The sequence below is a fragment of the Fundulus heteroclitus genome, chromosome 18 (genome assembly GCF_011125445.2).
Source record: "Fundulus heteroclitus isolate FHET01 chromosome 18, MU-UCD_Fhet_4.1, whole genome shotgun sequence".
Taxonomy (NCBI): Eukaryota; Metazoa; Chordata; class Actinopteri; order Cyprinodontiformes; family Fundulidae; genus Fundulus; species Fundulus heteroclitus.
Window position 1 is genome coordinate 2,362,494 of NC_046378.1, and position 13,487 is coordinate 2,375,980.

Below are 13,487 nucleotides of genomic sequence, written 5' to 3' on the forward strand. Positions count from 1 at the left end.
ACGCCGACGTGAAGAAAGAGATCTTTCAATTTGCTTAAGGAACGAGAAGAAGGGTGGGGTGGATCGATAAGCAGAAAGTCATCAAGGAGATGGAGCACGGAGAGAAATTTAACAACGTTTAGAAGAATCCAGCAGAGAGCTTCAGATAATCAATTAAAGAGACTGGGGCTGCTCCTGCATCCGAAAGTCAGACGGACAAAGAAATAAAACTTTGCGTCCCATTTCGCACCTAGCAGGTGCCACTGTGAGGGATGCACGGGCATGATTTTAAAAGCGTCGGTAATGTCGGCTTTGGCCAGCCATGCTCCTGGACCGGCTTTCTTTATTAATGCTATAGCATAAATACAGAGGTGTTGATTTATAACGACGGGAACTGTGGCCTGGTGTCTGATTTAACAGACATCCTTCAGACAGACCTTCCAAGGATCTTGAGAAAACATCCGACCTTGGAAAACCTCATAATACAAGCTGAAGCCCTGAAGGACGTCAACCATATAAGAAAATCAGAAGTATTAAAAGAGGATTACATTCGTTTGTTGAAACTTGTTGATGGCCTGAATGTCAAGGTTTTTCTTAGCGGGCCTCACGCACCCGCTAACTGCGGAGACGAGATTTTTTCCAGAATTCTGATGCTAAACAAATGGCTGGAAAAAACATGCAAAGAAATAACTGTAACCTTCATAAACAACTTTAACATATTTTGGGAAAGAAGACATCTGTTCAACAGAGATTGTTTCTCTCTAAATAGGTCAGGTGCAAAACGGCTGATTTCAAACATCTTCTATTCTGTGAACCATGCGTCATCAGCTTTGTTCCAAAACAAAGTACATCCAGTGCCAAAACAAATGATAAGCCCAGTGCAGCCTGAACAAGCCAAGATAAAGACGGCCAGAAAGATGACACAGAATGAGGCGTTGTCAGAGCTACAGGACGATTCATCCCAGATCTCAGCAGGACAAGAACCTCCATCTTCACAAACACCGGTCCAGACTGGACCCGCCTCCCCTTCTTCTCCACAAAGCCCAGAAGTTCCTATTCTGGAATTTTCTCATAACATGAACAAAGTATTTAAGATTGGCCTACAGATGACATCCTCTCCACATAGCCATTCTGCTGTGAATAAACCAGGATTCTCCAAAGGCCTCAGAGCCTCAGATCCTCCTCCTCCACGTATCACAGAACACTCTGGTACTGAGGAACTCCAAATTACTTCGCTGTGATACAGATTGGGCCCTGGCCACACGTTTATCAGACATGAGAGTTCCCAGCATCAGCCGGGGCCTTTCGCCGGAGATTATGGAATATCTGTGATAATACGTGGCAGAAATAAGAAAAACAAAAGGATAAACAGGAACAAATACTTAAAAATCATAAACTGTCAGATGCAACCTGTCACAGAGATATCATCAACCACTAAGTCATATAAACTGGGTTTACTAAACATTAGATCTCTGTCAGGAAAATCCCTTTTAATTAATGACTTCATTATTGACAATAATCTTGATGTAATGTTTTTAACAGAAACATGGCTGCATGAATTTAGTGAAGCAGCTATACTGATGGAGTCAACACCTCCAAACTACAATTTTCTTTGTGAGAGCAGACAGCAAAGGAAAGGTGGAGGAGTAGCAACATTGTTTAATAATTCACTAAATTGTAAAAAGGTGTTTTTGGGAAAATTTGACTCTTTTGAACATTTGGCTCTCCAGGTAAAGGGCCCGATACGAACTATGTTTCTGAATGTGTACAGGCCTCCTAAGTCCACATCAAACTTTTTTAATGATTTTAGTGACCTCCTGTCTGTGATATGTGTTGATTATGACTGTTTAATTATTGTGGGAGACTTCAACTTTCACGTTGACAACCCTGAAGACAGAAGTGCAAAAGAACTGTGTGACACACTTAGAAACGTTGGTTTAAGTCAACACGTTAAACAGCCAACACACAAACAGGGACATATTTTAGACTTGATCATCACTAAAGGTCTAAAGATTTCTAAGGTCAATGTAACTGATGTTGCCCTATCTGATCACTTTTCTGTTACCTTTGAAAGCATAATTTCCAGTGACTCATTTAGCCAAAGGGACATCGTAAGAAAACGCACCTTTAAGGACAATGCCGCGGAAACTTTTATTCAAGCTTACTCTGATACTTCAACCTTGGGCTGCAACTCTGTAGATGAGCTAGTAGATAACTTTAAGTCTAAAGTCTCAGACGTCATTAACTGCATTGCTCCAGTCAAAGTGAAGTTTTTTTCCGGGAAGAAAAAATCTCCTTGGAGAAATGCTCCAGCAGTTAGAGGTGAAAAAAGGGAATGTCGGAAAGCTGAACGCAGGTGGAGAAAGAACAGACTCCAGGTTCACTACGACATCTATAAAGAGAGACTTTACAGATATAACTTACAACTGAAAAATGCAAGAGAATCTTTCTTCTCTGAGATCATCAAGAAAAACATTAATAATGCTCGTGTCTTATTTTCCACAGTTGACAGGCTAACAAATCCTCCTGTGTCCGTGACTTCCAAACTCCACTCCACCAGGGCCTGCAATGAATTTGCTAACTTCTTTACTGAAAAAATCCTAAAAATTAGAGGATCACTTTGTACTACCATATCAACACCAGAACCAATGCTTTATTCAGCTGGAACTATTTCTGACAAAATGTCCCATTTCAGCGAAATAAACCACAAAAGCTTAGAGCAGATCATTCAGCAGTTAAGTTCCTCCTCCAGCTGCCTTGATGTTCTACCCACAGCTTTCTTTAAAAAAGTTTTACCTGGCATAGCGTCTGATTTGACCCAGATAATAAACACGTCCCTTCTGTCAGGTGTTTTCCCCCAGTCCCTAAAAACAGCAATTATCAAACCACTGCTGAAAAAGAACAATTTAGACAAACTTCTACTCCAGAACTACAGGCCCATCTCAAACCTCCCCTTTATCAGTAAGATTATTGAAAAAGCTGTATTTCAACAATTAAACACCTTCTTAACAACGACCAGCCGCTTTGACGTATTCCAGTCAGGTTTCCGTGCTCACCACAGTACAGAGACCGCCCTTATCAAGGTGTTTAATGACATCCATATAAATACAGACTGTGGAAGAACCACCGTGCTGGTACTATTGGACCTTAGTGCAGCATTTGATACTGTTGATCACTCCATTCTGTTAGAACACCTGGAGAACTGGGTCGGCCTCTCTGCTACAGCTCTCCACTGGTTTAAATCCTACTTAAAGGACAGTGACTTTTTTGTATCAGTAGGTAACTTTACATCCCAGACGACAAAAATCACATGTGGGATTCCCCAAGGGTCCATCCTGGGTCCCCTCCTCTTCAATATCTACATGCTCCCTCTAGCCCAGATAATAAAAAACAACAACATCAGCTACCATAACTATGCAGACGACACACAGCTTTACATCACCATGTCACCAGGTGACTATAAACCAGTTCAAGCACTGAGTAAATGCCTAGAAGAAATCAATGCATGGATGTGTCAAAATTTTCTTCAGTTGAACATAAACAAAACAGAAGTAATAATTTTTGGACCAATAGAGGAGAGATCAAAAGTTAGCACACAGCTTCAGTCACTTCAACTAAAAACCACTAATCAGGCCCGAAACCTGGGTGTAGTGATGGACTCAGACCTGAACCTTCAAAAGCATCTAAAGACAATTACAAGGTCGGCTTTTTATCACCTGAGGAACATTTCCAGGATTAAAGGACTGATGTCTCAGCAGGATCTGGAAAAACTAATCCATGCGTTTATTTTTAGTAGAATTGATTACTGCAATGGTGTTTTCACAGGTCTGCCTAAAAAGTGGATCAGACAGCTGCAGCTGATCCAGAACGCTGCTGCCCGCGTTCTCACTAAGACTAAGAAAGTAGAGCACATAACCCCAGTTCTAAAGTCCTTACACTGGCTCCCTATATCTCAGAGAATAGACTTTAAAATACTTCTGTTAGTCTATAAATCCCTAAATGGCTTAGCACCTAGATACATCACAGACTTGTTATCAGCGTATCAACCCTCCAGACCACTCAGGTCTTCTGGCTCCAGCCTTCTCTGCATACCTAGAACCAGAACTAAACAAGGAGAAGCAGCATTCAGTTCCTATGCTCCACTTATCTGGAACAAACTTCCAGAAACCTGTAAAGGTGCAGAAAGCCTGAGTTCCTTTAAATCGAGATTAAAAACACATTTGTTTAGAATTGCCTTTGAATCTTCAAGTTAAAATGTTCTACTGTTTTCAAATGTTCTTTTTTGTTTCTATACTATCCCTACTTGCTTTTATTCTGTTTTATTTTCCTATATTTTAATCATGTAAAGCACTTTGCATTGTCTCTGTACTGAATTGTGCTATATAAATAAATTTGCCTTGCCTTGCCTAGCATGATCTACTGTGGCGTAAAAAAGAGAGAAGGGTGGCTTCGGGATAAGGCTATTAATGCTAGGGTGGGAACCGGAATGAGGCGCAGATAGATCAAGAATCAAACGTTTTTTCCCTGAATATTTGCGGATTGCGACTCCGAGGGGATTGATGCGAAAGAGGGAGAAGGGAGGGGAAACGCAGGGGCCGATGACGTAACCTTTAGACACCTCTTTCTGTAATAATTGGGAGACGGCACTCGGATCGAGCAGCGCAGACTGAAGATTTGGAATGACTAAAGAAGAAGCGGGGAGATGAGGTATACCTATGAAAAAACCCTGGGAGAGACCAGTGATTAGGAAATTAACGAATGATTGATCGGGGTAATACTGTAAGAGAAAAGCCAATTCGGGAACTAAAATAGGAGTCGAAAGAAAGTGGGAAACTAATTCCTGGAACCTCGACGGATTTTGCTGGAAAAAGTGCGGCGGGGGCAGACGGACTTGGGGTGAGCGTCCGTGCAGAAACTACAAAGGTGAAGGAAAGCACATTTCGGAAATGAACAGACGCTTTCATTAAAATTGTTGCAGATAGGCATGTTATTATGAAGCTGCACCTGTCTGCCATGACAATCTTGCGTCGGGATTTTGAGAAGAGATGGCGGAGAAGCCGTGGCGGAAGGACCGAGCTTAAACGGGAGAGATGGGCAGAATGCGCTTTGATGGCCCGGGATGCCGCACAGGTGGCATGAAACAGCTTGGGTAAGCATGATGAGAATCTCTGTATCCAGAGTAGACCAGTCGAGATTCAGACCAGAGCGGGAGAGGACGGCGGCAGCTTTAGTAGCGAAAGCTTTGTGATACTGATAAAATAGAGATCGACCATATTGCAGAAGAAGATCAGCGATCAAAGCCAAGTAACCATCCAATTCTATTCTGCGTTCAGGGTAAACTGAACATATGACGTCCCTGAAGACACTGAATGCGGCTAGAAACTGCCCGATAGACAAATATTTCGAAAGGCGGGGATCCGAAAATTTAATAATGGCTGAAAATTGATCGGTTGAAGCAATGCTTTGGTCAACTACGGGGGAGGGAAGGAGAATGGAAGCTAAATTGATGTACTGTCCTTGCAGTATCTTTAAGCGCAGTCTGGGAGAGATGTTGGCGTGCAAAGGCATATAAGCCGCACCTGTTAAGGAGAGGATATGGCCAAGGACAGATCAGAGCGATTGAGAGAAAAAAAAAAAACAAGAGCGAAGCTTAGAAAAACGGACTTACCTGAAGGCGGCGCGGGCCGGGCGTTAGCAAGGGTGGATACTGGAGGAGGTGGCTGAAGAGAGGGAGGAGGGACACCGGGGTCGGTAGAGAAAGGGACTGAGGACGCCGCCGCAATGTTAGAAGCACCGTGTTGAAGGTGATTGGAGAGCGCAGATATGGAACGCTGAAGAGAGTCCATGGAGGTGACAAGGGAGGACGTAAGGAGGTACGCCTGGTCGGAAGAGGGGGCGAGGGGAGGCAGGGAGTGGGGACCTGAGAAGGGGCCGGGGGCTTCTGGAGGCACGACGGGAGCGTGAGGATTAGGATTTGGCGGTGGAGCTGAAGAAGGCCCAGGTAAACTAGAGGCCAACTGGGAGGAGGGGGGGCGGCTCTTGCGTCGCTAGGCCGGAGGACCGGCGGACTTGCAGGATCTTTTCCCGCTGACCGATGAAGGGGGGGCAGGAGGGGACGGTGGAAAAAGGGGCGGAGAGGTGTCGATGAACGGCAGGAGGGAAGTGAGACAGGCAACCTGCGGAGATTGAAGGCCAGCGGCGAGGGAGATGCCTTTGGATTTAAGGAAAGAAGCTGGGGAGAGATTATCCGGGCGCATGGCCAAACGAGTGCTGCGGCGGACAGGAGAGGAGGAGGGGGGGACGGGGTCCTCACGAGAGGTGACCGGAGAACCCGGAGGGATATCGGACTCGAAGTCAGACATGACGAACGCATACCATTCGAGCACGGCTGGAAAGCGTCAGGCGGCGTGGGTGTGGAGCCTTTTAAACGGAAGCTTGATTGGAGAAAGCGGGTCGAGGTCTGGAAATGAAGATGACGCTGTAACAGGTAGGTGGAAGTCTTCCAGCTTGAATTTGCGCCTAGGCTTCATTTTAGCGTATTCCCATACATTTACACACCAACATTGTGATTAGAAGGAAACTTGAGGGGTATTCGCTGTTATAATTATTAGTATCAAAAGTAGTATTAGAGTATTACCTTTGAGTTATTATTTTTTTTTACAAAAAGGTAAATATATATAAAAAGTAAGAAAAAAGAGTGTACTACAAGGGTAAAATTACAGCATAACAAAAAAAAATACTTTGCAGAGATTTAAAATACCAGAGTCACACTCGAGGAAGTATGCAACTGATTAGAGTACAATTAAAAAAACGTATAGCATGTGCATGTTTGTGCTTTCGTTCTGTATGCACTCTGTGTATACAAAATGACAATAAAGAAAGTCTAAGTCTAAGTCTAAAAACAAACAAGCTTCTTACAAGAAAGTAAATCTGATGAGATGATTTTTTATGATCAATGTTTTTCAAAATATTTCTGAACAAAATCTTTTTTGCCTCAGAGTCTTACCCAATTTCCACAAGGTCCCATATCCAGGTCTCAGGGAAGAACTTGCGAACAGTTTCTACTGGTCCAGAATCCATATGAGGGATTTGTCCCGGTGAATCCTGATATATGATCCCCGGAATCCCCGGAAGCCCCCGAATACCCTCCTCTCCGTATTCTTCTTTTTAGAACCAGAACAAAGTTAAACAGATGTGAATGACCAGTGGTACACCCTCTTTTTTTAAGGTATATTATTTTACTCTTACACTTGACAAGTCAAAAGTTGTCAAAATACCTTGATGATATTCTCTTCCATTGAATTTGAAACAATTGGGAATGCCAATCACCAAATTTGTCACTGTTTTCAGTCCCACATTCTACATAGCAAAATGTACATAGAACAACATTTTAAAAGAAGGCCACATGTAAACATTTAATATGATTTGTACTTTCTGATTGCTGTATACTTAGTACCTGGAAGACTTTTCTGGCATCTATTTCTCCACCCACAAAAGGTATATATTGCTTTGTTCTCACATTCACACACTTAATAGGATCTTCGACCTGATATGGTATAAATGAATGTTTGCTGACAGGCAGCATTTGAAAAATCTGAAAAGAAAAACATGGTTTAAAGTGGAAATTGTTCTGTGTTTTTTCTTTGGTTCTAACTCAGAGGGCAAAATTATTTCAAACACATCCCTGTTATAGCAAAACATATAAGGTATCCATCTGAAGAATGCTAAATGTTACCCTGTCTTCATCCAATGTCTGTCCAGGCTCCTTGATGAGGACGCTCTGATCGATGGCACTGACACCACACAGGGAATCGGGCTGGGCTGTCAGCTGCAGCTTGGTGTCCTCTCCTGGGACAGCTGAAGATGGAGAAAACTCCAACGAAACCTGACAAGCAACGCGTGATTTATACATAACATTATTTACCCAATACATACCTTTATCAAGCTAAATATTTTTATATAGTAACCTTACAGATGTCAAATAAAACTAACTTTTACTTTGCATTGTATGAACTAAAACAATTGATAAAACATGCTTAACATGAATTATGTTGCTTCCTTAGAAATAACTGAAGGACTGTGTCAGGATTACAATACTAGTGTCTTTTTTTATTTGTTGCAACTTGTTCTCTTTTCTGCAGACCTTATTACTGAAGCATTTTTCTGTAGAGAACTCAGCATTGTGAGCAATCACACTCTCGCTGGGCAGGACAGCGTAAGCCACAACCTGGATCACAGGTGCCATGTCTGGAGACACAGTCAGCCTTATGGTCACCTCGCCCTCATTAACTGCAAAAAAAAAAAAAAAAAATCCATCCATCCAAGTGTTGAACATGTAACGTCCTAACATAATATCTACTCAGACATTGTTGCTTATAATGCATATTTGTATATCTTTAAAATGCATGATATATGTTAAAAATAATTTAAAGCGGCAATAAGTAAACATTTTTTATCTTAATATATGCTCTTCTAAGTCCCTGTGATGGTAATCTAAGTGTGAGATTATTAAGGAGTCTGTCATCTCCCCCTACTGTTTCTTGCCGGAAACCGCGCTTACAACTTTCTATGCCACGACCCGGTGGCAGTGTTGCGTCTCTGTTCTCCTTCTCACGGTAAGATGAACAGCTACTGCTTCCCAATGTAAGGTCATTGGCATTAATAGCAGAACGCCCCTCACTGCGCTACTCACACAGGTGATCAATTTTGGATTTTGGAGATCTATGACAAGGCAAAGAAAATCTTTGTCCGAAAAAGAAAGGAAGCGAAAATGTAAATCGGATCAGGACAGGACTTTGAGAGTGACAGTGTGCCGTAGCTGTGGGGTGTGGGGCACGTGGAGAGCAGTCAGTGTTTATGACAGTGCTATTTTCAAATGGTCCTGTAGGGGTGTGCCACTCAAAAATTACTTAGTGCTGCTTTAAGTACTGAAATTAATTCATTGAGATGTGCCTGCAAACTCTAGTATTTGGTTTTGTGTTTTTTTCTGACTATAAACTTTATCAAACATAAACAAGCTGAATAAATAAACACTGTTGTCGTACGTTGGACATAGGAATACACTAACATATGAATCCAAATCTGAAAAGAAATGTGTTGATTCTATGAACATGTAGTGTCACTCTTCACATACCTGGTTTATCTTCCACTTGAACTTGTTTTTGTCCTGCACTGCCAATAGTTCCTCTAGATAAGATCTGTGGATTTTTTTGAGAAATGAATGCCATACATGGTTGTTTGGCAAAGAAATTAGCAAGCATCCTGTCTGTTTCTGTGTTGCCCTAAAAGACTGGTGACCTGTCAAGGTTGGTTCACACCTCTCACCCAGTGGCTTCAGGAGACAGGTAAGATCTTGGCTGCAGATTTGTTGGTGCTCTATTGGACTGACAGCAGGCAACTGATTTGTGCTTTGTGGTATAGGGCAGTGTCCTGCTGTAACTATCAGAAGATGGATACACTTTGGTCATAAAGAAATGGAGACGGTCAGCCACACTGCTCAGGCAGCCTGTGGCGTCTAAACAATGCTCAGCTGGTAATATAAAACAAGATGTAAGACTGTTTTGTAGTTTACACTAAATTCTGATCCTACGAGTGAGTGAGAGGTATATTGGACTACTTTGTCCAACCTGTGAATTGTAGTCTCAGTTTCCTGTGCTTAGGGGAGCAGAGGTCGTATTCTGCAGTTTGGTTGCAACCGGTCATTACTTGCACAAGTTTTGCAGTCCTACTATCTCAACACAGTCTACCCAATTTCCCCAGATAATAAAAGGTCATTTCTGCCTCTCTGGATATTTTCTTTGCTTGACCATTCACTTTAACCGTATGAGATAGTTGTTAGGGAAAATTTGAACAAATCAGCATTTTCTAAAATACTTAGACCAATGACCATCCCACATAAAGTCGCTTACATCTCATTTCTTCCCCATTCTCATGCTTGATTTGAAGTTCAACAAGTCATGTGCTTGGCTGAATTGGTGGTGTAGTTAAATAACTGGCTGATAAGTGCATATACTGTAATATTCAGCTAAAAAATGTAATTGTCTGTTCAAAGGAAATACTAATGCTTTGTAAAACCACCTTTTGGCTCAGTTTCACCATCCAGTATTTGTGAAGAGACATTTCTGTTCAATTTGTAAAAAGCTGACAAAGGATGAAAATGATCTCACAGTACACAGGCATTAGTAGAGCAAATGTACAAAGAGGTCCACAGCAAAATCCCATGGTAGTTAATAATTGGAGACAATAAAAGTTATATTAACAGTGGTGACGTCACAAAAATGGGATGTTTTTCAAAACAAATGATGAAGATGGGTCGGGAGGAACCTGAGTGACATTGAAAGAGCCGTAGGAGTTTTAGGTCAGTACTGGTTGTGTCCTCCAAGCGACAACAGTCTCCTGTATTATCCGTATGCCTGGAAAAATGAGTAACATTTTATTCTGACATCCTGGTCAGAATAAAATGTGCCAAAACTTTGTGGGAAAATGTTTTCTGATTCATCATCTGTTTCAAATCCCACCCCATTTAACTAAAACCTTACTGTCATGGTCTCAGGAAGACTTTTGATCCACATGCAGAAATCAATCACAGCCCGCAGAGTTTTTGTAAGAGTGATTGATTATTAATTAAACAGTTGTTTTGCAGACTTTGGGAGAAACAGATCAGCTGAGTCTAGGAAGAGAAGGACCGCTTAGTGAATTTAATGAAGATAATTATGACAGATCATTCTGAAGAATGTGCTGACCAAGGTGACTTAACATATCAATGGTAAAAGTTAAATCAGAAGGGGAAAGGTGATTTAGTGATGTGAGTAGTTCTGAGGTGAGTTGGTATCCTGGAGATTACCCAGTTTGTATTTAAGTGTAAGAGGTTGTGGCAGGAGTTTAGCAGAGAGCATTGGAGAGCAAAATGGCATGATGACTATGGAAGATGAAGGACCATGGGATTTGACCAAGGGTGGCTTTCATGGAGGTTACTGTCATAGAATTTTTCTTGAAGGTTGACCCAAAAAAGATATGGTAGCCGAGGAACAATAAGCGGGTAGGTTAATCATCAAGCAAAGGCTGGGTTGTCTCACAGTCCCAATTATCTTCATCAAGCTCATGAGCAGATTGCCATCAGGAGTGCACTCCAGTGGTCACACCCTCAAGCAAAGATCCTGTGCTCAGGAAAGACCTCACACTTACATTCTAAAGACTCACAACCAAGGATCACAACACATACCCTGAGTGCCAAGCTCTGAGGTTACTTTTTTCAGAAGTAGCTAAAAAAAATTCAAGGTGAATTCAATTATAAACAGTTCTAATTACCAATTAGTTCTGACCCAACCCCATGTGAATAAGGAAATATATGTATTTAGTAGTGTCACTATGAGTCACAGTATGTATAAAGGACAAAAGAAAGGCTGCACATGAAAAAATATGAAGTTTAGGAATGGCTTAGCCAGAGTCCAGAACTAAGTCTGATGAAAGCCCTGTTGGGTCACCTAAAATCCGCAGTAGACACAATACATCCTCAGAATACTAGATGCTATGACTTTTGTGAGATAGACCAAGTCAAGACAGACTTCTACTGTGCTGGCAGTAATTCTTCCCAGCCAGCAGGTGGTGGTGTTTTCATGTTAAGTTTGTTATTGAACAGTAGAATGAGTTCAGAAACCACTGAGCTATATAATACACTGGAGTGCTAATAGCCTGCTGTTAGAACGAGTCACTTTGAAGTCACCAGCCGTCATATTGGTACTCCCTATTTCCCCCTAGTAACTAGGGAATATGTGCGCTACAGCATTGAATAATGAGGATTTTCTCATGTTCAGGGGGGGCTTAAAACTTTTAAAATGTCAAATGCCATATACTTTTATGTTATGTTCTAAAACTATCAAGTACTGAGAAAGTCATGTGCTGAAATATTTTGCATTTTATTCATTTAAAAAAAAATTAAAAAAAATTAAAAAAAAATATATATGTATATATAACATTTATAAATATATAAATAACAATATACAAAAACATATTCACTGTATATAACTGAATGCACCTTCCCTACTCTGAACCTTCTTGTATGAGCCGATGTGACGAGTGAATTTCTCCATTGTGAGATCAATAAAGACTATCTTATCTTATCTTATATATTTACATATATGTATACACATATATATATATATATATATATATATGTATACACACACACACACACATATATATATATATATATATATATATTTATATATTTATATTTGGAGTCCTTGGAAGGGGTACTGGAGAGTGCCCCTCCTGGGGACTCCCTCGTTTTGCTGGGGGACTTCAACGCTCACGTGGGCAATGACAGTGGGACCTGGAGGGGCGTGGTTAGGAGGAATGGCCCACCTGATCTGAACTCGAGTGGTGTTTTGTTGTTGGACTTCTGTGCTCGTCATGGATTGTCCATCACGAACACCATGTTCAAGCATAAGGGTGTCCATATGTGCTCTTGGCACCAGGACACCCTAGGTCGCAGTTCAATGATCGACTTTGTTGTCGTTTCATCTGACCTGCGGCCGTATGTCTTGGACACTCGGGTGAAGAGAGGGGCGGAGCTCTCCACCGACCACTACCTGGTGGTGAGTTGGCTCCGATGGCGGGGGAGGAAGCCGGTCCGACCGGGCAGGCCCAAACGCACTGTGAGGGTTTGCTGGGAATGTCTGGCAGAGTTCCCTGTGAGGCGGAGCTTAAACTCCCACCTCCGGGAGAACTTTAAACACGTCCCGAGGGAGGCGGGGGACATTGAGTCTGAATGGACCATGTTCCACGCCTCTATTGTTGAGGCGGCTAGTTGGAGCTGTGGCCGCAAGGTTGTCGGTGCATGTCGCGGCGGCAACCCTCGAACCCGCTGGTGGACACCAGCGGTGAGGGAAGCCGTCAAGCTGAAGAAGGAGTCCTACCGGGCTTTTTTGGCGTGTGGGACTCCGGAAGCAGCTGATGTGTACCGGCAGTCGAAGCGGCAGGCGGCTCGGCTGGTCGCCGAGGCAAAAACTCGGGCGTGGGAAGAGTTCGGAGAGGCCATGGAGAAAGACTTCCGTACGGCTTCGAAGCGATTCTGGTCCACTATCCGGCATCTCAGGAGGGGGAAGCAGTGCAGTACCAACACTGTTTACAGTGGGGGTGGTGTGCTGCTGACCTCGACTCGGGACGTCGTGCGTCGGTGGGCGGAATACTTCGAAGACCTCCTTAATCCCACCAACACGTCTTCCATTGAGGAAGCAGAGCCTGAGGACTCTGGGTCGGGTTCTCCCATCTCTGGGGCTGAGGTTGCCGAGGTTGTTAAAAAGCTCCTCGGTGGCAAGGCCCCGGGGGTGGATGAGATTCGCCCTGAGTACCTTAAGGCTCTGGATGTTGTGGGGCTGTGTTGGTTAACGCGGCTCTGCAACATTGCGTGGACATCGGGGGCAGTTCCTCTGGATTGGCAGACTGGGGTGGTGGTCCCCCTATTTAAAAAGGGGGACCGGAGGGTGTGTTCCAACTACGGGGGAATC

The 13,487-nt window shown here is 42.8% G+C and overlaps 1 protein-coding gene across 1 annotated transcript in view; it reads right to left on the reverse strand.

Annotated features, from left to right (window-relative positions):
* Positions 1-13,487, reverse strand: part of LOC105924161 (alpha-2-macroglobulin-like) — a 72,089-nt gene that overhangs the window by 39,360 nt on the left and 19,242 nt on the right. The window contains exons 13-18 of the mRNA XM_036150110.1: positions 9,113-9,176; positions 8,123-8,268; positions 7,715-7,864; positions 7,436-7,573; positions 7,257-7,338; positions 6,986-7,142 (exon numbers count right to left, since the gene is read on the reverse strand). Coding sequence (XP_036006003.1) covers positions 6,986-7,142; positions 7,257-7,338; positions 7,436-7,573; positions 7,715-7,864; positions 8,123-8,268; positions 9,113-9,176 — 737 coding nt within the window. The remainder of the gene's footprint in view (positions 1-6,985; positions 7,143-7,256; positions 7,339-7,435; positions 7,574-7,714; positions 7,865-8,122; positions 8,269-9,112; positions 9,177-13,487) is intronic.